The sequence below is a fragment of the Saccopteryx leptura genome, chromosome 1 (genome assembly GCF_036850995.1).
Source record: "Saccopteryx leptura isolate mSacLep1 chromosome 1, mSacLep1_pri_phased_curated, whole genome shotgun sequence".
NCBI classification, from domain to species: domain Eukaryota; kingdom Metazoa; phylum Chordata; class Mammalia; order Chiroptera; family Emballonuridae; genus Saccopteryx; species Saccopteryx leptura.
Window position 1 is genome coordinate 268,293,409 of NC_089503.1, and position 25,093 is coordinate 268,318,501.

Genomic DNA, 25,093 nt, shown 5'->3' on the forward strand with positions numbered 1-25,093 from the left:
GAAACAATAAATTACATAGAAGAAAACATAGTTACTAAATTCATGGCCTTGGCCATAAAGAACATTTTATGAATTTGACTCCAAAGGCAAGGAAAGTGAAGGCAAAGATAAATGAATGGGACTACATCAGACTACTAAGTTTTTGCACAGCAAAAGAAACTGACAACAAAACAAACAGCCAACTAAATGGGAGGTGCTATTTTCAAACAACAGCTTAGATAAGGGTCTAATATTCAAAATATACAAAGAACTCATAAAACTCAACAACAAACAAGCAAACAATCAAATTAAAAAATGGGAAGAGGACATGAATAGACACTTCTCCCAAGAAGAAATACAAATGGCCAACAGATATATGAAAAAATGCTCATCTTCACTATTAGAGAAATGCAAATAAAAACTTCAAGAAACACATCTAAGCTACAAGGATAAAAACAGATTCATAGTGAAAGGTTGGAAAATTATTCTCCAAGCAAATAATATCCAAAGAAAAGCAGGTGTAGCCATACTCATTTCTAACAATGCTGACTACAAGACAGCAAAGGTAATCAGAGACAAAGATAGTCATTCCATAATGATAAAGGGGACATTGAATTAAGAAGACATAACACTTCTTAATATATATGCACCAAACCAAGAAGCACCAAGTATATAAGACATCTACTAACTGACCAGGCGGTGGCACAGTGGATAGAGCGTCGGACTGGGATGCGGAAGGACCCAGGTTCGAGACTCCGAGGTCGCTAGCTTGAGCACGGGCTCATCTGGATTGAGAAAAAAAAAAAAAAAAAAAAAAAAAAAGCTCACCAGCTTGGACCCAAGGTCGCTGGCTCTAGCAAGGGGTTTACTTGGTCTGCTGAAGGCCTGCGGTCAAGGCACATATGAGAAAGCAATCAATGAACTAAGGTGTTGCAACAAAAAACTGATGATTGATGCTTCTCATCCCTCTCCGTTCCTGTCTGTCTGTCCCTATCTATCCCTCTCTCTGACTCTCTCTCTGTCTCTGTAAAAAAAAAACCTATGAGATACCACCTCACAACTGTTAGAGTAGCTTGTATCAACAAGACAGGTAATAACAAGTGTTGGAGAGGCTGTGGAGACAAAGGAACCCTCATCCACTGTTGGTGGGAATGTAAAGTAGTACAACCATTATGAAAAAAAGTATGGTGGTTCCTCAAAAATTTAAGAATAGAACTACCATATGACCCAGCAATCCCTCTACTGGGTACATACCCCTAAAACTCAAAACATTGGTACGTAAAGACACATGCAGCCCCATGTTCATTGCAGCATTGTTCACAGTGGCCAAGACATGGAAACAACCAAAAAGCCCTTCAATAGAAGATTGGATAAAGAAGATGTGGTACATATATACTATGGAATACTACTCAGCCATAAGAAATGATGACATAGGATCATTTACGACAACATGGATGGACCTTGATAACATACTGAGTAAAATAAGTAAATCAGAAAAAACTAAGAACTATATGATTCCATACATAGGTGGGACACAAATTGAGTGCAGTGGTTACCAGGGGGAGGGGAATGAAGGAGAGGGAGGGGGTAGGGGAAGGAAGGGGCATAAAGAAAACCAAATTAAAGGTGACGAAGGACAATCTGACTTTAGGTGATGAGTATACAACATAATCAAATGTCATAATGATCTGTAGATGTTTTCACTAAATCTATGTACTCTAGCCTGACCAGGCAGTAGTGCAGTGGATAGAGCGTCGAACTGGGATGCGGAAGGACTCAGGTTCGAGACCCCAAGGTTGCCAGCTTGAGCACGAGCTCATCTGGTTTGAGCAAAGATCACCAGCTTGAACCCAAAATTGCTGGCTCAAGCAAGGGGTTACTTGGTCTGCTGAAGGCCCATGGTCAAGGCACATATGAGAAAACAATCAATGAACAACTAAAGTGTCGCAACAAAAAACTGATGATTGATGGCTCTCATCTCTCCCCATTCCTGTCTGTCTGTCCCTATCTATCCCTCTCTCTGACTCTCTGTGTCTGTAAAAATAAATAAATAAATAAATAAATCTATGTGCTCTAGTTGATAAATGTCATCCCATTAAAATTACTTGTCTAAATGAAATTATTTTTAAAAAAAGATTGCATGTACAAAAGCCCAGCTATGGGCTTCAGGAATAGCTTGCTCAGGGCTGAAATGATGCTCTTGAGACCTTGGGACCATTAGCCTCCTCCACCTAGTGGCTTCGTTCTTACAAGAGGTTGTCTAAGATGCGGACTCAGCTTCAAATTCTACTCAAGATTCAAAAGTCTGTTTCCCAGAATTTCCTGGAAAAAACCTGACAAGCTCATTCCCCATCAATGATGACCCAAGACATGGAAGGTAGGAGTGGCTTAGGCCAAGTTCCATGCCCTACCCAGACCAAACCCAGAGGGGAGAGGGAGAACCCATGGGACCTCTAGGGCTGTGGCATGGGGGTGGGGGGACAGCTTAGAAGAGATTTACAATTAGTAAGTGACAAAGCCCAGAGTTCCTGACTCAAAGCAGCCCTGAAATTCCCAGGGCTATCACCAGACTAAGGGCTAGGGGCCAGAGCAGCCACTGGGTTGAAGGTGGGAGTTTCTAGCATTAGAGCAAACAGAATGCAAAGGCAGCCACCTCTTCCATGGGGAAAGAGGTTCATGGAAGGCAGCTCAGGGCAGGCTGCCAGTAGGCCTCAGGCAGAGACCAGAGATGGTTTACTGAGCCTGTTGTTCCTCTTGGAGGTTCAAGAGACCTAGGGAGCAATGGGTAGAGAATACCCTGCCCCTATGGTCTTCTGGGGTAAGGATGGGGGTGAGGTGGTGCTACAACCTAGAGTGAGCTCCAGGAAAAGACTGGTAGTACGTTGTATATGCTGTATGCAGAACCCTGACCTGTCATTCCATGTTCAGAACAAACAAAACAAATGTTTGCTCTTAAATGAACCCCAACCCCAGCAGCCCTGCAAAGGCTATTTATTATCCCTCCTCACCACCACCACCATCAAGGATGAGGCAAGGACATTCAGGGAACACCAAGGGCAAGGCTAGGCTCTGCCCAGCTCCCTGGGGGTCAGGCCTGGAAAATGCCTGGAATTGCAAAGTCTGGAATCACCTCTCCTACCCCCTCCTGGAGAACCAGCCCCTGACCAGACATGTAGAAGCCTGTAGGGCACCTAACCACGTGGGGTTCCAATCTCACTTCTTCTGACTGCCCAGGCCACCCCCCACTCACGCATTAGCTCCGTATCTTTTAGCACTGACCCAGGGTTTCCCTCATACTCACCCTCACCCCCAGCTTTCTCTGTCCCCCTTTCTGTCCTCAGTTTTATCTTCTGCAAAATGGGTCCAGCCTGGCCCAGGGTAGGTCCAACCCCCTAGGGAAAGTCTGGGAGAGCAGGGCAAGTTGAGATGGATTCAGCCACGCTGGGCATCGTGCCTGGCACAAGGGAGGCGCCCGATAAGTGCTTGTTTGAGAGAGGACTAGCTCTCAATAAATAACAGCTGTTGTCTACGCTGTTGATGCTGGCCAGGCAGCCGGCTCTCCCCTCCCCCACCCCGCCTCCCATTCTTTCTCACCCCATTCCTTTCCCTGATCCCCGACCTGATTTGCCTCCTCCTCCAAACCCCCACCTCCTCCTCTTTTTCCATTCAACCGTTCCCCTCCCCCCACTACCCAGTTCTCTTCCTCCAAATTCCCTTACCCCTACCCAATTCTTCCTCCCTCCTCATTCCCACTCTAGTCTTTTCCCCCTCCCCCACTTCTGCTCCCTCCCACCTCCGCCCATCACCCCGCCCATTTCACCCCTCCCTGCCCATCCTGTCCCTCCCGCATCCTCACCCCCACCGCAAGGAGCCAGGCCAGGCGGGGCGCGGGAGCTCCCGGGTCTCTGGCCGGGGTCCAGCCTGCGGCGCAGGACGGGCGGCGGCGACGGCGGCGGCGGCAGCGGCAGAGGAGGAGGAGGCGGCGGCGGCGGCGGCGGGCGGGGTTCTGGCGGCGCGCGGTTTGGGGGTTTTTTATAACCCTGGCCGGCGGCTCAGGAAGTGCAGTCCCCGCGCCCCCTCCTCCGGCCACGCCGAGCGCTCCCTCCTCCCTGCGCCGGGCCGGCGAGACGGCGGCGGAGACGCGACTGAGGCCCCGGCGGGCGAGCGGCCGGCCGCGGGTAAAGGCGCGGGGCTCGCGGGCTAGCGGGCCGGGCGGGGGTCCATGGCATCGGGGGACTTTGTGTGTCTGCGTCGGATGGGAACGGCATGGCCACCGTTCCGCAGTGGGGGTTGTGTTGGTGTGCGATGTCCCCAAGCGTGTGCGACACTGAGTTCCAGTGAGCTCCTGGTTGTGGTGTGTGTGTGTGTGTGCACGTGTGATGTGTACGTGTGGATATTCACGTATGTGTAAATGCGTGTATTTCTGCATGTATGAGCCTGCATGAAAATGTGTGTGTGATTATGTGGGGTTGTTGTGTGCCTAAGTGTGATGTCAGCGTGTGTGCATACAGTCTCTGCTGTGTGTGTCCATGTCTAGATGAGTGTGTTTGTCTCCGGGTGTGTCTGAGTAGTGTGTGTGTAAATGTCTGTATATAAGTGAGTCAGGGATGTGTGTCAGGGTTTATGGGACTTGGTGACTTTGTCCCTGGTCTGGTTTGTGTGTTCATGTCTGTGTGCTTAAAAGCCCTGGTGTGTGTTTGTGTCTGTGTTTGTCTCTGGGTTGTCTGTGTAAGTGTGCACATAAGGCAGAGGACTGTGTAGTTGTGTCACTGGATGTGTAAGTATGTACTGAATGTGTGCATGGGTGGAGAGCTTTTGTGGGTCTGTGGTATCGGGTTGTTGGTCCCTAGCTATGCAGGTATGGTTGCCTGTGTGTGTGTCAGTGCCAATGTGCATTTGTGTGTTTGGATGTGAGAGTGGCACCACCCACTTCCCTGGAGTTGGTCAGAGAGGCCACAGCCTCTCTCTCAGGGTGTCTCCAGGCCTTTAATTAGTGGCTGTTTAGGGGGGACCCACTAGGCTGCCTGGAGGGTGGGGTGGGCAGCCAGCCTTTGTCTGCTGGCGTTGCGGGGTCTGCCCAGCCAGATGTGCAGCGCCCGGAGGTAGCTGGCAGACTGGGTTGGCGAGGCCTCTGCCTGGGCAGCCAAGGTCTTTGCCTCCACTGGGAAGCCCAGCAGCCCTGTTGGCCTAGCTGGCCCAGGAGGTCTGGGTGTGGAGCCACAGGTCCCTCCAGGATCCCGGGGAGGGGATGGAGTCTCTGTTTCCGGGCCTTTTCCACCAGCATTTCCTCCTTCAGCTGCTGGCACTCTCCCCCAGGCTGGCTGCCTCCCTCCTATCTTCTGGGAGGAGAGGCTGGGGGTTTGGCCCAGCCTGGGTACACACACACACACACACACACACACACACACACGGCCTCACATGGATCACATGGGCATACACACCACACACACAGTCACATAGGAGTTACACCCATACACAGTCATGCATGCTCCTGTAGACACACACACCACAGTAGATCCCCTGCTGACATCTGTTGTGCCCAACCAGGCTCAGGCCCTGGAGTCCCCAGTCCAGGTACAGCCTCATATTACCCCTTCAGACCCAGGGACCCTCTCTGGCCCCAGGGCAGGTCACACTTCCCAGCCACCTCATGGCTGGGCTACTGCCCCAGGTGATCTACACTGCCTTGCTCTACAGACATTTGTGTGCCCTCCCCCTCCAGACTTCTTCCTCCCGTTCCCACTCCCCCTGCCTCCATCCACTGATGCTGGGTCTGTCAGCACAGTCCTCCACCCCCACCTGAACTTGGAAGTACAGAGGTGTGAGGGCGGTAGGAGGAGAGGTCCAGCCTCAGAACAGGGATGAGGATTTGGGGTGGGGGCAACAGGAGAGGCAAAAAGATAAGACGGCCAAGAGAAGAGCCACGCCACCGAGGTACTGAGGTACCGAGGGAGGAAGCTTCTGCACCCCTGGGAAAAGGGGGTGGGGGTTTCCAGCCTCACTTGCAGTGTAAATGCTGCCTGCCACCTTGGCAAGGGGAAGGGGCCTTTAAGGCAGGAAGGAGGCCCGGGGGACCCCACCCAAGAAGGGCTTTGATCCCAGAGCTGGTCAAGGCCTTTCAGGATGGAATAGGGGAGAGGAGGCAATAGGAAATGATGAGGGAGGAGAAAGAGGGGAGGAGGAAGCTTTAGGGGGTCATGTGCTGGGAAAGAGAAAGGATGACATCCAAGAGGAGGTTCACCAGCGCCAGCCAAGTTTTCTCAGTGACCCCTGAACTCCAGCCCCAAGCCAGCTCCTCCTCACTGCCCTTTCCCTATGCAGGCTCTGAAGAAGAATCAGAGGCCCAGAAAGGCTCACACACAGGGACCCGACACTGTAGCACTAACTGAAGCCCCCAGAAGGTAAAAAAAAAAAAAAAAAAAAAAAAAGCCAGGGTAAACATCAGGCTGCTGAAGGGAGCTGCTGAGTCACAGAGTGCCAGAGAGTGAGCTCCCCATCATTGGAAGTGTCCAAGCAGAAGTGGGAAACATTGACTTCTAAGTCATATCTTAGGGAAAATCTGGCTTCATTCCTCTGGAGCTGAACTGCCCTGTTTGGGAACTGGCTCCCAGACTTGGCCAGGCTGCAAAGAAAACAAGACTGTGTGATTAAGGGGGAGGAGGATAGAGACAGGAGGGGCAAGAGGGTTTGGCACAGAGTGGTGACCCAAAGTGGTATCTGTGTCAGGCTGGCCAGGGGCAGATTCCAGAGGAAGCCTGGAGCTCCCAAGAAGAATATGAAGGGAAAGGAAGCAGGACTAAGGACCTAGTTGAAAATGCAGGGTAAGGGAGGTCACAGGGACCAAGGCCATGATGTGTGGCGTTGCAATTCTGCTGGCCAGGTGAACAGTGTTACCCATGGCAGAGCATCCAGAGGCATAGCCCCCGAAATGGTGGGATGGCGAGGGGAGCCAAGCTCTGGCCTCAGGTTTAATCTGAGTTGAAACATCACGCTGACCTGTGTGTCCAGTGCCAGCCTCCCCTTGCTGGCCGCCTACTCCCCTCCCTTGAGTCTGTGATGTTCAGAAAGCTCCTCCCTGCCCCTAGGCCTTTGACCCTGCTGTTCTCTGCCTAGTGCACCATCTCCTTCCCTCATGCCTCTACTTCTGAGCCTCCCCATTATTTCTTCTAGAGAACATGTCACAGAACTACTCTCGTTTGTTCATCTTTTTACTTGTCTGTCATCTGTAACTCCCAGGAGACTGAGCCCAAAAAGGGGAGGTTAGGATTGTGTCCCTTTCATTCAGAGTCATTTACCCAATGAATGGGTCCTCTTAGGGTTATTGAAGAAATGAAGTGAAATAGTATGAAATTGCTCAGGCTGGTAATGGGCACACAGTAGGTGATCATGAAGCCAAGGTCCCTGCAAGTCCTAAGAGTGCAGGGAGGATGGGCAGTAGGGACGGGGCTACTGGGTGCGTTTGGAATCTTCCAACCATGGGAAATGCCTTGGGCATCCTCTAGGCTGGAGTGAGGAGCTGCAGGTCCACCTGTCAGTCAGCTTGGTGAGGACCCTTGGTAGTGTTTTTGCTGGGCAGCAGGATCAGGCTTCCTGTGAACCCAGCTCCTCCCTCCCAGGCGCCCAGTGATGCTGCCCAGGCTGTGAAGAGGAAAGGTGGTGCTGTAGGGGCTGCCGGCAGCCGGGGCTGGGGAGAGACATGTGGACACGTAGCCTCTATGGCTCCCGCCTGCCAGATCCTCCGCTGGGCCCTCGCCCTGGGGCTGGGCCTTGCATTCGAGGTCACTCACACATTCCATTCTCAAGGTAGGAGTGGTTCCAGGAGTGGTGGTGGGGAGGGAGCAAGGGGCAAAGGAGGGAACAGTGAGACAGGGACTCTAGTTGTGGAGGGTAAGGAAGGCCCTGGGGTCCGTAAGTCCAGAGTCTTGTATCTGGTAATTTACATTCACAAGCCAGTGAGGCTAGACTCACCAGCCCTGTGGCCAAGAAGCCAGGACACAGGGGTTCTTCCAGGGCCCACTCTAGACCTCTCACCCTTACCCACAGATGAGTTCCTGTCCAGTCTGGAGAACTATGAAATTGCCTTCCCCACCCGAGTGGATGACAACGGGGCACTATTGGCCTTCTCACCCCCTGCCCCCAGGAGGCAGCGTAGGAGCTCAGGGCCTGCTGCAGAGTCCCGCCTCTTCTACAAAGTGGCCGCACCCAGCACCCACTTCCTGCTGAACCTGACCCGCAGCTCCCGCCTTCTGGCAGGACACATCTCTGTGGAGTACTGGACACGGGAGGGCCTGGCTTGGCAGAGAGCTGCCCGGTCCCACTGCCTCTACGCTGGCCACTTGCAGGGCCAGGCTGGCAGCTCTCATGTGGCCATCAGCACCTGTGGGGGCCTGGTGAGCAGAGGATTCTGGGAGGCAGGGAGGAAGTGCCCACTTGTTTGTGAGTTAAGAAAAACACTTCTAAATATAAGTCAGAGAGGGAATCTTAGTAGAAATATTTAAAGCATTTTGAGCTAATCAGAAGGATTAGCTAATTTAGGATGTAGCTAATGCAGTACTTAAAGGAAAATATATAGCCTTAAGTTGGGCTGAAATGTAATGAGCTGAACATCACTTTTAGGACGTTAAAAAAGGAAGAACAGCCCTGGCCGGCTGGCTCAGTGGTAGAGCGTTGGCCTGGTGTGCGGAGGACCCGGGTTCGATTCCTGGCCAGGGCACATAGGGGAAGCACCCATTTGCTTCTCCACCCCCTCCCCCTCTTTCCTCTCTGTCTCTCTCTTCCCCTCCCACAGCCAAGGCTCCATTGGAGCAAAGATGGCCCGGGCGCTGGGGATGGCTCCTTGGCCTCTGCCCCAGGCGCTAGAGTGGCTCTGGTTGCCGCAGAGCAACGCCCCAGAGGGGCAGAGCATCGCCCCCTGGTGGACAGAGCATCGCCCCTGGTGGGCGTGCCGGGTGGATCCCGGTCGGGCGCATGCGGGAGTCTGTCTGACTGTCTCTCCCCGTTTCCAGCTTCAGAAAAATACAAAAAAAAAAAAAAAGCAAAATAAATAAAAAAAAAGTTTAAAAAAAAAAAAGAAGAACAACCTAAACCCAGGAAGGTAGAACAAAATAAAGAGATAAGGCCCCAGGAGTCCTGGGGACCAGGACCTGATCCAAGCTCTCTGTCCCACTCCTCCTGCCCCTAGCATGGCCTGATTGTGGCAGATGAGGAAGAATACTTGATTGAGCCCCTGCAAAGTGGACCTAAGAGAGGCCGGGGACCAGAGGAGAGTGGCCCCCATGTGGTATACAAGCGTTCCTCTCTGCGTCACCCCCATCTGGACACAGCCTGTGGAGTGAGAGGTATATCTGTCTCTCAGGGGATGGGCAAAGGGGCTGCACAACATCTTTATCTTTAAGCAGAGGTAGGCTGCAGTGTCTCTATCCAGAAAATCAGCCAGCAGCTACATGAGGGGAGGGGCAAGGAAACAGGCCATCCATTGCTCTCATAGTCTAATGATCCAGCAGTGAGACGTGCTGCCTGACAGCCAGACAGGTACTCGGGTGTATGATCATCCATATCCAGGGTTACTGTCTAATCTAGACAGTTGAGCAGCAGGGTATTTGTAGCAGATACTCGAGCAGTTGTACAATTAAAACACCAGGCATAAGGGGCTCGCCCACCATTCAGAAGGTCAAATTCACAACCAGACTTGCAGGATGACAGCTGTACCATCAGACATTTAGGAGATTGGAGAGTAAGAAAGCTAAACAATAACAAAATATTTACCAGAACAGCCATATGGAAACTAGAAAATGTGGTGGTCCCGGGGGAAGATGCAGAGTAAGATACTACAGTTATACAGACAAAAGTAGATGGTGTCACAGTCAGGTAGGTTGGTCGGTGAACAGTTAGGCTACAGTATAGTTGGGCATTAAGACCATCAAAGGTGGTTGGTTCTACAGCCACAGAGTTGTACAGTATGTGGCTTAGAAAGTTCCATATTTGGAAAGCCAAGAAGACATGCAGTCATATGGTTCCTGGCAATGAGTCGAGCTGCCGCGCGCGCACACACACACACACACACACACACACACACGCAGGTCGTGAGGTTATTAGCAAGTTGTATGGTCATATTGGTTGACATAGAGTACTGGGCAGCTGTTCAACCAGCCAGTTTGGCAGTAAAGCAGCCACATCGTTGTAGAACCAGGCATGGTACAACCAGAGTACCCGGTAGCAAAAGGACAAGATATTTGACAGCCTTTTGGGCAGGTGGACAAGGAGTTGGACCAAAAGAGCAAGCAGCATAATGACCAGAAATTCTCCATCCAGACGAGAAGCCATGGAAGGGGCGGCCATGGTGGCTGCGCACCCTGAAGCCACCGCCTGCCAGGCCCCAGGCCAACGAAACAGAGCGTAGCCAGCTGGGCCTGAAGCGCTCTGTAAGCCGAGAACGCTACGTGGAGACCCTGGTGGTGGCTGACAAGATGATGGTGGCTTACCATGGACGCCGAGATGTGGAACAGTATGTGCTGGCCATCATGAACATTGTAAGTGCCTCCCTCTCCCTGGAAATGAAGCCCCGAGAACCTGGAGCCAGCCTCCAGAGGTCAGGGGAAGGGGTGTCATCATCCCACCTCCGATTCCTGACCTAACGCTACAGAAACGGGATGGAACGGGGACAGGGTGAAAAAGGGCTGCGTAGCACAGTGCTTTCTATGAACTCAGGACCCGAGCAGCCTGAGCTAAAACTTCATCCCAGTTGTATGCCTTTGAACAAACAACTTCACTTCTGCCTTGGTTTCCTCATATGTAAAATGAGTATAATAATAGCACCCACTTCATAAGGCGAAGGAGGATTCAGTGAATTGATAAGGCCCCTTAGAACAGCGATTGGTACAGAGTACCGGTTGCATTATTGTCCTCTGTATAAAAAATCAGCATGCAGCTTGTAGGTACTTGCTGAGGTTACCAGTGCACACATGGGCACACATCTGTACACAAGGCAGAATTCTCACTCAAGCACCTACCTATGAATTCACACAGCTGATCTCACTGACCAACATTGAGATATACTCAGTGCCCATATTAGGTCTCAAGACTGGAGCTCTCTGAGCCTCTGTTTCCCTCTCTGTAAAATGGAGTTATAATAGTATTGTTCTGGCTGGATGGCTCGGTGGGTTGGGGCTTCGTCCCAGAAGCACAGAGGTTGCTGGTTTGATCCCTGGTCAGGGCACATACAGGAAGAGATTGATGTTCCTGTCCCTCGCTCTTCCTCTCTCTCTAAAGTCAATAACATAAGCATTTAAAAAAAAATAATAGTATCTATAGCAGAGTGTAAGAGTTAGTGGGAGAGAAACCAGATAGAGCACTTGGCACATGAGGGCTTGATGAGTGGTGGTCTTATTCCACTGAAGCAAAAAAGAAAGGAAAATTTTAGCGGACAGATGGCCAAGTATGTTGACATGGCATCATATCTGATTCAACATTTTCTGCCCCAACTCTGCCTCCTTCCCTTGGATTTTCTAAGTTTCCTAAAACCTGCCAGGGTTTCCATGGGTTTCCCCATGGGGCAGTGATGTCCTAGGGCTCCAAGGTCACTGCATGGTGTGGCCTGCATCATTTGTGCCCACTCATTCCTGGGCCACTTCCTCCTTTCCTCTGACCACTGTCTCTAGAGCTTCCTGCCCCCACACTTACAACTTTCTGTGATGATGCTCAAATGGGTACCTTTAGAGAGCCATGGGATGAGGCACATGCCTCAGGCCACCTCTGGGAAGAGACGATCTGGCAGCCACAGGGTTGGCAAGGGAGGGATGAAGGACAAAAAAAACTGACTAGCTGAGCAAGGGTGAGTCAGAAAGAAATGTACTGGCAAGCAACCAGTGCTTTGCAGGCAGGCTCACTGGACTTGAATCCCACTTGTGATTGGGATTCCTACCAGCTATGTTTTCTAACCTCTCCATGCATCAATTTACTCATCTGCAATATGGGAATGTTAATAGTATCTACTCATGTGAAGATAAATGCACAGGCTTAGCCTGAGGCCAGGCATACAGTAGGTACTTGATTAAAGTGAGCTACTGTCACTGTTTTTCTGTTTGTTACTCTGGACCCCTCTTAAGACTCCGTTTCTCTTGTTTCTTGGAGGTCAGGTTGCCAAACTTTTCCAAGACTCAAGTCTGGGAAACATCGTTAACATCTTGGTAACACGACTCATCCTGCTCACAGAGGACCAGGTGCGAGGACCCCACCCCTTCTCCTGCACACCAGTGCTGCCAACCCTCTCCAGGGTGGCTGGCACCCATGCAACTCATTGTCCATCCTCAGCCCACTTTGGATATCACCCACCATGCTGGGAAGTCACTGGACAGCTTTTGTAAGTGGCAGAAATCCATCGTGAACCGCAGCGGCCATGGCAACGCCATTCCTGAGAACGGTGTGGCCAACCATGACACAGCAGTGCTCATCACGCGGTGAGGGGTGGGGAGGGCACTAAGACTTGGGCCAAGGGAACAAGTGTTCAGGGGACCATCTGGGTCCTCACAAGGATAAACTGCTAGATGGAGAGGCTGGGACTATTCAGCTGCCCCTTGGGGTGCCAGAGATGGGAGGGACAGCTAGGAGTCTTAAGAATATGGGAAGGTGGGTATTGGGCCATTTGAGTGCAGATACACTCCACTCCTCAGTCAGTCAGTCATGCACCCCACCATCCCCAAGGCCAGCAGGAGGCAGAGCAGGAGGCTTCAGTGAAAGGCCTCCCAAGCAGAATTTAACCTCCAGAAACAGGCATGGAGGCATCATCAGGGCTGAGGGAGGCAGCCCAGCCTCCTCATTGCCCCCTTCTCCTTCCACAGCTATGACATCTGCATCTACAAAAACAAACCCTGCGGCACACTAGGTACACACCCCGGAGGTTTCAGGCACCTATGAAGGCAGTGGGCTGGGTGGCTCTGACCCTGGTTTGCGTGGGGACCTGGCAGGGTGGACAGGGCCAGCCAACACAACCCTGAGCCCCAGTCACGCCCCCCTTTCATGTGCCCATTCCCCAGGCCTGGCCCCTGTGGGTGGGATGTGTGAGCGAGAGAGGAGTTGCAGCATCAATGAGGACATTGGTCTGGCCACCGCGTTCACCATCGCCCATGAGATTGGACACACGTGAGGCCAGGGACACAGGAGGGGAGGACAGGAGGGCCCAGGAAGGTTTCTTGGCACCCAGCAGAACCAACACTCCTCACTCTAGATTTGGCATGAACCACGACGGCGTGGGGAACAGCTGTGGGGCCCGGGGCCAGGACCCAGCGAAGCTCATGGCTGCCCACATTACCATGAAGACCAACCCATTTGTGTGGTCATCCTGCAGCCGCGACTACATCACCAGCTTTCTGGAGTGAGAATGGACCCACCTGTTCTCCCCAGAGGCTCACACTCATGTTTTGAGGCGGGGTCCTCTGCATATCAGTGCTGCCTCTCGGAAGGGTTGAGTTGCCTGCAGGGCTGTTCCCTGGGACCCCCACCCAGTCAGACCCCCTGATCTTTTGGCCTGCAGCCCCTTAGCATGACAGCTGCTTTCCTCTTGCCACAGCTCGGGCCTGGGGCTCTGCCTGAACAACCGGCCCCCCCGACAAGACTTCATGTACCCAACTGTGGCACCCGGCCAAGCCTATGATGCAGATGAGCAGTGCCGTTTCCAGCATGGAGTCAAATCGCGTCAGTGTAAATACGGGGTAGAGAGAGCCTTCCTGCTTTCCTTCCTTGGAGGGGAGGGGGCCACAGGGGTGGGCAACTCTATGTGGGCACCCTCGGGGCAGTGGGGTTGGGTTGGCAGAATGGGAAGGGAAGTAAGCCCCATGGGGCCTGGAGGCACAGAGCAGCCTGGGGCTATACAGATGTCACAATGAGACAAGCTTGGGGACAAGAATGGGCTCTCCTGGCTCTCCAGACCCCTGATTTGGAGGCTGGGCTGGGAAGTGCCTGGGAGGCCACCTTGACAGCGTATCAGGCTGCAGCAGGACTAAAGTCCCAAGAGCCCTAACTGGGCCATTTTTAACCAAACTTTCAGTTGTAGAAATAGTTTCACTGGGGAAGAACCATTTTCCCCATTTGGCAAAAGCTGGACAGAGCCAGACAGGGATACCCTGTCTGTACTCCCCACATCCCCTACCAACTGGTACACATATTTGCTAGCCCAAATCCTTGGCTGGACAAGTTCTGAGCCTCCTGACCACCCTTCAACTCTCCCGAGATTCAGATTCGACTCCCAAAGCCCCATCTGTGCATAGAGAAGTGAGCTAGGAGTCCAGATCCCAGTTTCCTCCAGTAAGTTGGAGGCCTGCTGGCTTCCTGCTTCAGCCATCAGAGCCACAAGCTCAGCTGGAGTCTGCCCCTACTGCCCAGCTCCCCTAATTCCCAAAACACACTCCCCACTTCCTCAAAGCTTCGGCCCTAGTAGCCTGACCCAGTCCCAATACTTCACATCTCCAGACCCAAAAGATCAAAGTTTTTCAAAGCCCTCTCCAAGCTAAGACCGTGTTAACTCCAAGAGTAGGCACTCGCTTTGTTCCAGTGCAAAACAAGAAGATAAACCCTGGGTCAATTTATACATAATTGACATTCCTCTCTCGCCCTCACACCTAACTTGACTGGTCATTACAGCATTCTCTAATGACTTCTAAAAGAATTCTGAAACTACCTTGAGAGTCTGCTGTGCTCCAGATATCCTAACAATGATGACAGTGGTTGACATTTACTGAGCATTTGCTATATGCTAAGTGTGATATGTATTAACTCTTTTAAACTGTTGATCCTATTATTCCCACATTACAGATGAAGAGACTGAGGCATAGGGAGGGTGCCTTTCCCAAAGTCACAATTGGAGAACATGGCAGAGCTGGGATTTGAATCCAAGTTTCTGTATGACTCCAAATTTTATAAAGGGGTGGAGGAGGGGAGGAAGTGCCAGAATAGCAAGATGGACTAGTGCTAGCTGTATGTTAAATTGATTCTCCCTTTTATTTTTCCAAGGAACACGTTGCTGGCCACCATGGCAAAAGGGGAATTATTGACTACATGTAAATTGGTTAATGTGTGTAAGGAGCAGGACTTACCTAGTGTCTAGTCCAGAAATAGCTGTGGTCATTTTTAATAACAGGACGTTTGTGCCAGCCCTTTAATATCTACTCTGTTATACGCGTCTGTCTTTTATGTAGGCAAGGCCCATCTTGTAGACAAGGATACTGTAGCCCAGAGAGGGCAAATGTGTTGCAAGCGACTGACTTGTTGAAGCACCCATATATTCCACAGTGTGTCCTTGTGGGGAGGAGGCAAGGTGGGACTGGGATAGGAATTCTTTTTAAGAGGTGTCAGAAGTGGGATTGGATCATGTGATATTTTTACAAAATGGCCAGGAGGACACAAGCCAGGCAAAGCCAGAAGACCAGGCTGAGATTTTAGCAAGAAGTACTCTCTGAAGGGGCAGAAGGCAGGGACTTGAGGATGTTTGAGAGAGCAGGTCTCAGGACAGCCCTCCAAACTTCTTGAGTGTGTGTGTGCAGGTATCTCACAGAAGCTGACCCACGAAGGTTCTTTCCTGTAGCCATTGGTGATCCAATTCCAAATCTTTAAAGCTTGGAAGGATGATGTTTAAAGAAGAGATTACATGTGATTGTAAAGAGACAAGGATTCCATTTCACAGGGGGAAGGCCGAGTGGTAGGGCAGTATGTAAGCTTAGAGAGTCTGAGATTTGATCACACCTAAACATAGTACGGCTTGTCCAGGGACATTAACCTAGACCTAAAGGGTCAGAATGACTTCCAGAGACTGGTATAGGCCTTACTGCTAGGTCCTAGGCAGGCCATTTTTCACTGTTTGATGCAGAGGAACGTCCCATACAGATCCAGTCTGGTCTTGTCCTTTCCCAAGCCTCCATAGATTAAAACCATTGGGAACTTCCCCGGTTTAGGTGAAGGAAACAAGAACCACCCACTGGAAAAAGGTTAGAGATGGGGCCCTTGACCTGAGCCATCTTCCAGGCCTGATCTTTCAGAACCACTGCTCCTCCGTGGGCTGCTTCACCTGTCCCCAAAAAGAACCCACAAACCTTCCTCATCGTTCCACAGCAAATCCCACATTTCCTTCTAGGAACTCAGTAGATGCCAGGGGCTGAACTGAAAATGGGCTACATCATAGACCCTTTAGTTCAAGGTCTGGGTTTGTAACCAGGCTGCCCTTTTTAATAACTGTGTTATATTAAGCAAGTGACCTTACCTCTCTGAGCTTTGGTTTTCTCACTGTAATGGGATAATGATGCCTAAGGGAATTTATGACACACATAGGTGTTCAATAAGTGCAGCACAGACATAGAGAGGAGATCCCAGGCCATGCCCTGCTAAAGTGGCCAAGATTTCTTAAGACCCAAGAAAGGAGTGTTGGGGCCCCACTGCCCAGCCAACAGTGAACAAGTCGCCTGGGTCCTCCTGAGGGAGGAGGGTGAGCTTGAGCGGGCATCTTGACCCGCAGGAGGTCTGCAGTGAGCTGTGGTGTCTGAGCAAGAGCAACCGGTGCATCACCAACAGCATCCCAGCCGCAGAGGGCACGCTGTGCCAGACGCACACTATCGACAAAGGGGTGAGCGCAGACTAAGGCCCCCCCCTCCTGTCTGGCCACGCCCACCCATGCCTCGCCTCTACTTTCACATGGGTTCTGGCCACGCCTGCTTCCTGCAGGCTCCACCCCTCACCTGAGACCACACCCTCACACTATTTCAAACCTCGCCTGCACGAGTGCCCCACTAGCTTCACACCCTTTCCTTGTCTATGGCCACACCCCTATACCAAGCCGGGTACCCCCCCAGCCCTCGGACCCTACCTCTGTCATCCCACCTCATCCCCATCCCAGGGGATCTGAGACCTCTGGCTGTGTGGAAGAGGGAATGCAGGAATGAGCACCAAGTCCCTGAGGATCCCCCGAGCTGGACTCACTTCTGCCTATCCCACCCACAGTGGTGCTACAAACGGGTGTGCGTCCCCTTTGGGTCACGACCTGAGGGTGTGGATGGGGCCTGGGGCCCGTGGACCCCATGGGGCGACTGCAGCCGGACGTGCGGCGGTGGCGTGTCCTCTTCCAGCCGTCACTGCGACAGCCCCAGGTAGGTCCGCAGGATCCCCTGCACAAGATGAGGGAACTGTTCCCTACTCCCACTACCCCATCTTTCTCCTACCCCCTGACCCTTTCCAGGCCCACCATCGGGGGCAAGTACTGCCTGGGCGAGAGACGACGACACCGCTCTTGCAACACGGACGTGAGTTTCCCCTAAGCCCAGTCCCTCAGAAAAAAAAGAGGCATTAGTCAACTTTCAAGGAGCTCTGCTGCAGTTCCTCTACACATGCCCCTAGCCCAGCCCAGTTGCCCCCTTGTACCTCCCCAGGGAATCTGGCTCCTTCTAACTTAACAGTGAATGAGTCTCCCACCTAGAAATAATTGTTGCCCACCACCCACCCCCATTCCTAGCTCAGTTTCCCCAGAGAGCCCTGCCCTAAGACTGTCACAGATGTACCTGTCACCAGACCCAGTAGCCACGTTTTCAGTCTGCTTGCATCCTCTTCTGACCAGGGACCACGGCCTCCTGTCTTATCTGTATCACCAAAGCCCTGTGTTCCCAGCCTGCCTAGGCTGTGCTTTCTGTCTCCTTTTCTCAGCTTCTCTGCTGCCCCTTTTTTAATGCTGGGGCTCCCCATGGCTGTGTCCTGGGTGTCAGTGCATCTTACATGTACGCACCCAATAAGCATGAGACTTACTTCAGCAGAGAGTGCTAAGGGAATGGGGAATGCTTTTGAGTGAGGGGTGGGCTTATGTCTCCGAGGAGTCCACTTGTCTCCCACAAAGAGCTGAGTACCTTCCTCAGTTTGCCTTGCTCCTTTCTTGGTCCACTTTCTCAAGAAAGGCCCCAGGGTCTGAAACTAGCAACCCAGGCATCTAGCTTGCACCTGACATCTAATGAGCCACCTAGTCCTATCTCAGATGCACCTAACCTCCAGCCCTCCTGCCAGGCCAGATCACCCCGTCCTTCACAGCCTCCTCCCTGGCCTCCTGGCCTTCCTGCCTCCCTGCCTCCAACTTCACCCCTCCAACCCATCTCTGCTCTGAACACTGGTTCTTGGCCCCAGGCTCTGCACTAACTCTGTTCCTGGACACCTGGTCTCCCTCCCTCTCCTATCTCATGCTTCCAGGACTGTCCCCCTGGCTCCCAGGACTTCAGGGAAATGCAGTGCTCTGAATTTGACAGTGTTCCCTTCCGTGGAAAATTCTACACGTGGAAAACATACCGAGGAGGTGATTGGGGGTTCAGAAGGCCATGGGAGCATCCAACAGCAGGTGGATAGAGCGCCATGGGGTCTGTCCTGAGTCCCTTCTTCACCCGAGGTGCCAGGGTACCAGACTGGATGCTGGGAGTCCCCATTCCTTCTACCTAGCCTGCCCAGTCTTCTTGAATCTGGGGTCTTCCCTTCTTGGCCTCACCTCCCCCTGGGGAACAAGAAGGGAGCCCCACAGCCTCTAGGCCCTTGGTCTGATGGGGCCATAACCTCCAGGGGGTGTGAAGGCCTGCTCGCTCACCTGTCTAGCAGAAGGTTTCAACTTCTACACGGAGAGAGCAGCGGCCGTGGTGGATGGAACACCCTGCCGCCCAGACACAGTGGACATTTGTGTCAGCGGCGAGTGCAAGGTAGAGGACACTCCCAGAGGGAGGGATGGGGAGGGATGGGGAGATGACCACCTCACTGACACCCTCACCACCACTGCCCTCCCCAGCACGTGGGCTGCGACCGGGTCCTGGGGTCCGACCTACGGGAGGACAAGTGCCGAGTGTGTGGGGGAGATGGCAGTACCTGCGAAACCATTGAGGGGGTCTTCGGCCCGGCCCTGCCCGGGGCTGGTAAGATACCTGCACTCCCGTTACACTCCCCATTGGGCTGGTGGCAAAACTGGCCCCACCATAATAGTCAAGATTAACAAAATGCTCAGACCCAGGCGCCCAGCGGAATGTTGAGACCCCACAAAGACTTGGGGGCCCAGTGTTGCTCTAGAACAGGAGCCTAAAGCCCAGCAATTAAAATGTCTAAGAGGGTGGGAACCCAAACCTCTTCCTTCAACAGGCCAGGGGCCTCCTGTCCAAGTGTGGTTCAGGAGACAGTGTGGGAGTCCAGGCAGATAAACCAGGATTTGGGACATGGGTGGGACCTGCTGCTTGTTGGTGGGAAGGTGGTAGGGCAGATCATTTTTGGTGGTTAGAGAGGCAGGAAAGTTTGGTTCAAATCTTAGCACTGCTACTTTCTAGCTGTCAAATCTGGGCTAGTGGCTGTGCTTTTCTGAGCCTCAGTTTTGTCATCTGAATTAAGCATGATGACACATCTACATCCTACGGCTGGAGCTTGGGACACAGTGTGGTGTCCTTGTAAGCGCTTACTGCTGTAATGGTTAGCTGCTTTCATCCAGGGCTAAAGGAGGCAGGTGGGTGTAGGGAATGGGCCACGTAGGTGATGCCAGCTTTACTGTGCAGGGTATGAGGAGGTCGTCTGGATTCCCAAAGGCTCCGTCCACATTTTCATCCAGGATCTGAACCTCTCCCTTAGTCACCTGGGTGAGCTGGAGGTAAGGGGATGAAGACTGGGGATAAGCCTGGCTGGGATTCTGACCCCTGTTCTATCCCCCAGCCCTGAAGGGAGACCAGGAATCCCTGCTATTGGAGGGGATGCCCGGGACCCCTCAGCCCCACCGACTGGCCCTGGCTGGGACCACCTTTCAGCTGCGACCAGGGCCGAATCAGACTCAGAGCCTAGAAGCCCTGGGACCCATTAATGCATCTCTCATCATCATGGTAATGGTGGGAGCACAGCACAGGGGACATTAGCACCCTTGTAGGAACTCCAAGCTTGACTTCCCTTTGATGCATATCCCCCACCCCCACCCCCAGGTGCTGGCCAGGACAGAGCTGTCTGCCTTCCGTTACCGATTCAATGCACCCATCACCCACGACGCACTGCCCCCCTACTCCTGGCAGTATGCACCTTGGACTAAGTGCTCTGCCCAGTGTGCTGGCGGTGAGGCTGGGGTGGGGCCAAAGGGGGGGTCACTAGTCACCTGACCTGGATTGAGCAGGGCTGAGTGGGCCTCTCCCCCGCCCCTAGGCAGCCAGGTGCAGGTTGTGGAATGCCGCAATCAGCTGGACAGCTCAGCCGTGGCTCCCCACCATTGCAGTGCTCACAGCAAGCTCCCCAAGAGGCAGCGGGCCTGCAATACCGAGCCCTGCCCGCCTGAGTGAGTACCCACCAGGGTGCAGCAATGAGTGACAAAAACTGTTGTGATAGCACTGCTGAGACCAGAGAAGGGAGTGGTCCCAGGATTGGGGTGACCGTGTTCCCCAAGGTGGTTACAGGGCTTCTGTCTGCTCCCTGCAGGATCCATAGTCCCAGTGCCAGTTGCCATAGCCATGCTGGCTACTGGGTATCTGGAGGCTATGCTAGTACTTCAGGGTCAGGGTGCCCTGCCTGCACACTCTCAGACCATTATGTCCCCACAGCTGGGTTGTGGGGAACTGGTCTCGCTGCAGCCGCAGTTGTGATGCGGGTGTGCGCAGCCGCTCTGTCGTGTGTCAGCGCCGAATGTCAGCTGCCGAGGAGAAGACACTAGATGACAACTCGTGCCCACAGCCACGCCCACCTGTCCTGGAAGCCTGCCATGGCCCTGCCTGCCCACCGGAGTGGGCCGCCCTCAACTGGTCAGAGGTCAGCTGCCCCTTCCCACCTTCACCCAACCCACTCGCTGTGCAGCACAGGGTTGGACCTGGGTGCTGGGTGCCCACTGAGGTACCCTTCCCACAAGCCCTAGTGGACTAATCTTGACTAGTCCAAAGTTACTCAGCCCCTCCCTAACACCCACTGGACCAGCAGCCTCTTCCCAACTCCCTGTGCAAGAAAGGGTGGGGGGCTTGAGGGGGGACGGGAGGGTGGATGGTCCCCTGAGCCTGAAATGCCTCTATAACTGCAGTGTACCCCGAGCTGCGGCCCGGGCCTCCGCCACCGTATAGTCCTTTGTAAGAGCGCAGACCACCGTGCCACGCTGCCGCCTGCACACTGCCCTCCTGCGGGCAAGCCACCAGCCACCATGCGCTGCAACTTGCGCCGCTGCCCTCCTGCCCGCTGGGTGGCCGGCGAGTGGGGTGAGGTAGGTGGGCACCCTGGGAGACGGAGGCCAGGGCTGGGCGGCAGGGCGGCAGCTCATCCCAGATGCCCCACAGTGCTCCGTGCAGTGCGGCCTCGGGCAGCAACAGCGCCCCGTGCGCTGCTCCAGCCACACCGGCCAGCCATCCTGGGAATGCACTGAGGCCCTGCGGCCACCTGCCACGCAGCAGTGTGAAGCCAAGTGTGACAGCATGCCCCCTGGGGACGGCCCCGAAGGTATGTGGAGCAAGAGGCCAAGGGGCACCAGGTGGGCCCTATCCTGAGGAAGCCACAGGAGAGCAGTAGTCCTGACCATTGGCCGAACACCCTTCCCCAACCACGGAAATGCCTTTTGTCTCCTCCAGGCCAGCCTCACTATCCCTTCCCTGCAGACATTTAGTAAGTGCTACTGTGTGCCAAGCAAGCATTTTAGGCACCTGATCCTTTTGGGGGCCCAAACTTGGGTCACTTCCCCAGCCACCCCATGACCTTTGACTTACTCATCCCCCCCAGTAGCATTATTTGCCTAATATTCTCTCTTTAAGTCAGACTTTCTTAACCTCGGGTAGTATTGATGTTTTGGGCCACGTGATTCTTTGTGCATTTTAGGATATTTAGCAGCATCCCTGACCTTTACCAGCCTTGTACCAGTAGGACCCCTCCCCCCTGTGGTGACAGCCAAAAAATGTCTCCAGACGTCATCAGATGTCCCCTGGGGTTGAGGGGGGCAAAGTCACATCCCCTTGAGAACCACTGCTTTAAAAATACCCATTTATTTTTCTACCTAAGCAAAATTTTTCATAGTAATAGATTACTTATTCTAGACACAGGAACCAAACTGCCTGGGTTCACCTTCCACCTCTTGCTTTCTTTTTCTCATCTGTCAAGGGGTAAAAATTAATTCACTTGAGAGGATGCCATATTTGAGGGGTGGAATGAAATAATCCACATGAAGCCCAAGGGCCACGAGACCTGATTTCCACCCCGCTCCCACCCTCCACAGAGTGCAAAGATGTGAACAAGGTCGCCTACTGCCCCCTAGTGCTCAAATTTCAGTTCTGCAGCCGAGCCTACTTCCGCCAGATGTGCTGCAAAACCTGCCACGGCCGCTAGGGGACACGCAGCCCCCTGAGCTACAACTGAATGGGCTTGGGGTGGGTCCAGCCACAGCTAGCCAGCCTGAAGGATCCCGTGAGGGCAAGAGCAGGGAGTAGAGGGTGAGATGAAGCCGGAAGTTATTTATTGGGAACCCCTGAAGGGCCCCTGGCTGGGAGATGGAGAGGGGCTGACCATCCCCAGGGCCTCTCCGCAGCCCCTCTACCAGTTCACAGTGAGACCCTCTCCAGGGTGGGTTGGAGAAGGGAACAACTGTTTGACTTAGCGTCCTTTACACCTACCCCTAGGGAGCCCCCCAGACTCCCCCCACCTTTGATCGGAATACATACTGTGAAGATTGGGGGTGGGGAAGGGGGTCAGCCAGTGCCTGACCCCCAGCACTGCCCTATTCCTCCACTCTGGGCTGGAGGGGGTCTATGTCCTTCATGAGGTTAAGGGGATTAGCACCACTTCCCTGACACCTCCTGACTACAGCAGCTGGGGGGTGGGGGGGTTAGAGAAGGGAAGATCCACCCTAACCTCTGCCCAGCCTGCTGCAGGGGAATCCCAACATCCCAGCCACACCCATCATGGTGCTACTGGCCCTGCCCTGGGGCCTACACACCCCTTGCCAGAAAGTGCTACATCAATAAAGTTCTGTCTTGTGTAGATTTCTGCACGTGGTGTGTGTGTCCCTACCCAGACTGGAAGCAGCCCCAGCAGTCTGGAAGGCAGCTTTTACAAACACAGACTAGAGCCCAGTGAGCTCAGGACAAGTATACAGCTTCTCACGGAGGCTCCTGAAGCCTCAGGATCTGGTGCCTGCCTTTGCTTGAGCAGTTTCCAGCCAGGTGTACCACCCCTTCCCTCTTCACCTAGTTCAATTCAGGTTACCTTGCAGTCTCAGCACAAGGTTACCTTTTCCCAAAAGCCTTCCCTTACAAAGTGGGAGTGTTCTCCTGCCTGCTTATTCACTCTTAGTGTCTGGAGGCATTTGCTGAGCTCTGCTGGCACCAAACCAATCCCATGAGGAAACGTGCACAGGAGACTCAGAGGGAAAAGGGTGCCTCCTTGTATGTGGCCACAAGGGGGTGACACGTTTGGTAGGTGATATGCTGTGCAACCCTGGACCACAAGGATATCCCAGTCCTGCCTCCCTGCTAGACTTTCCCCGCATCCAGGCTTCTGCCTCTGCCACCTCCTTGCTGTGTGGCATGGGAGGTGGCAGCCTCACAGAACTGCTGCTTCCTCAACTCTCAAGAAGAGATTAGTGAGCCTGCTGATCTTTCCAAGATCAGGCCATGGGTCCACACTTGATGGATCCAGTGTGTGCCAGAAGTTGCTGAGTGGTCCCAAGACCCTGTTTGATGATGAGAACATGGGAGACCCCGGAAATAGCAGAACTTGGGGTCCTTAAATCCAGATCTGACTCCAAAGACTGGGATCTGGCTGCTGGTACCTTCCACTCCCGTTGCCCTTCCCCTGACATCCGTGCATGCATGCATGTGCTTCCAAAGACTGTTCTAAAGGAAGGACCATCTGAGGCCACTCTGAAAGCAGGTTCACGTTCAGAGATGCCTGGAGAACACAGATGTCTGAAATGGTTTTGTAGAGACCCGGACAGCCCAAATGCTTACAGGAGGCTTACCCTGATTAGAGTGGTCAGTCCTGCAGCCAACTGACCTGTGTGTTCCTTGCTGCAGCCCCTGTCCCCAAGGAGTTGGAGAAAAGGCCTCTGGGGTCTGGCAGCAGCTACCATCAATCCTTGGCCTCTCCCTTCAGGCTCAACCCCAGACCCCCAAACAGCCAGCTCCCTCAGCCCAGCCAGCAGCTGGAGCAATCTCCCCACCCCCTGGGCCCAGTTTCCCTCCCCTGTAGCCATGGGCCCCTCCCGCCAAAGGAAGTGGAGGGGGCTGTTGTAAGAGGAACTAGGGCTGAGAGTCTGCTGAAGGAGAAGGAGCAAGGCCATGCCCCAGTCACCCCCCGGAGCCTCCTGAGCCTGCACCCCTGCCACACCCATTCAGGACACCCCTCCCCCAGAAACCCAGACACCATCTCCCATCATGGTAAGTCCTTTGAGGGGACGGGCCCTGAAATGCAGGGGTGAGGGGTACCAGCCAGGTGGAGTGCCCTGGAAGCCATCATCAGAAAGTAGAACAATGGGGAGGGGCACACAGGCCCTTTAGGGGCCCTTCCATGCAGCTCAGGTGTCCCTAACATTTTTCACCGGGATCAAACTCCCATCTAATAGACAGGATGACAGAATAATGATGGGGCGGGGCTGAGAACTGGAAGGCCGATGGGGGCTCTGAGGGATCGCAGTGTCTGCAAGGACAGGGACATGCCCCTTTTGGGGGGCTTAGGAAACCTGGTTTCCAGTTCAGCTTGGTACCTTATCTCCCCATGTGGCCTTGGGCAAGGCACTTCCCCTCTCTGCACCTCAGTTCCCACATATGTCATATTTGGAAGTTGATCAAGATGTGGAAGCTGTCTTGGAGACCTCTCGGTTGGAACTCAGAGGGTCTGTGGGTTCAGCCATCAGAGTCCCAGCCTGGGAGGGGAAGCTGTGTCATATGGGTGGTGGGGTGTAATGACAGTATAGTGTCAGCATGCCTGTCTGGATGATGGGTGGTCTGGCTGTAGCGACCACAGAAACAGATGGTAAGACACAGCGTGTCCACACCACCCCTGGTATCCTTCCATGTGAGGATGGCAGGCAGGACGTTGCAGGCAAAAGTGTCGCTGCCTGGTGAGATAGAGGTCTAATAATGACTGTGATGGCAGGATGGGGAGCCTGTCACGGTCATGTGCTTAGACCCAAAGG

General features: G+C 53.4%; 2 protein-coding genes across 4 annotated transcripts in view; both read left to right on the top strand.

The window, feature by feature from the left end:
- The first annotated feature begins 3,860 nt into the window (after positions 1–3,860).
- Positions 3,861–22,923, top strand: ADAMTS10 (ADAM metallopeptidase with thrombospondin type 1 motif 10). 2 transcript variants are annotated; one of them, XM_066352156.1, is made up of 26 exons: positions 3,861–4,157; positions 6,301–6,380; positions 7,596–7,782; positions 8,023–8,369; positions 9,161–9,317; positions 10,291–10,508; positions 12,114–12,197; positions 12,289–12,434; positions 12,816–12,859; positions 13,011–13,116; positions 13,202–13,348; positions 13,544–13,685; positions 16,478–16,585; positions 16,960–17,105; positions 17,195–17,258; positions 18,187–18,289; positions 18,547–18,680; positions 18,767–18,890; positions 19,515–19,595; positions 19,669–19,832; positions 19,929–20,055; positions 20,143–20,272; positions 20,535–20,739; positions 21,002–21,178; positions 21,252–21,411; positions 22,178–22,923. In XM_066352156.1, the coding sequence occupies exons 3-26, from the start codon at positions 7,695–7,697 to the stop codon at positions 22,285–22,287; spliced, it is 3,312 nt and encodes a 1,103-aa protein (XP_066208253.1). In that variant the 5' UTR covers positions 3,861–4,157; positions 6,301–6,380; positions 7,596–7,694; the 3' UTR covers positions 22,288–22,923. The 2 variants fall into 2 exon arrangements, with proteins under 2 accessions (XP_066208253.1, XP_066208254.1); XM_066352157.1 differs by lacking the exon at positions 6,301–6,380.
- A 1,281-nt stretch (positions 22,924–24,204) lies between these two features.
- MYO1F (myosin IF) overlaps positions 24,205–25,093 on the top strand; it is a 40,293-nt gene continuing 39,404 nt past the window's right edge. The window contains exon 1 of one of the 2 annotated variants that reach the window (XM_066352155.1): positions 24,205–24,335. In XM_066352155.1, the coding sequence (XP_066208252.1) occupies positions 24,333–24,335 (3 nt within the window). In that variant the 5' untranslated portion in view covers positions 24,205–24,332. The remainder of the gene's footprint in view (positions 24,336–25,093) is intronic. The other variant, XM_066352154.1, reaches the window with a different exon arrangement.

Coding starts and splice junctions, on each gene's coding strand:
- ADAMTS10 (XM_066352156.1), top strand. CDS start 7,695: ATGGCTCCCGCCTGCCAGATCCTCCGCTGGGCCCTCGCCCTGGGGCTG. Junction 9,318..10,290: donor CACAGCCTGTGGAGTGAGAG/GTATATCTGTCT, acceptor TTCTCCATCCAG/ACGAGAAGCCATGGAAGGGG. Junction 16,586..16,959: donor CGCACACTATCGACAAAGGG/GTGAGCGCAGAC, acceptor TCCCACCCACAG/TGGTGCTACAAACGGGTGTG.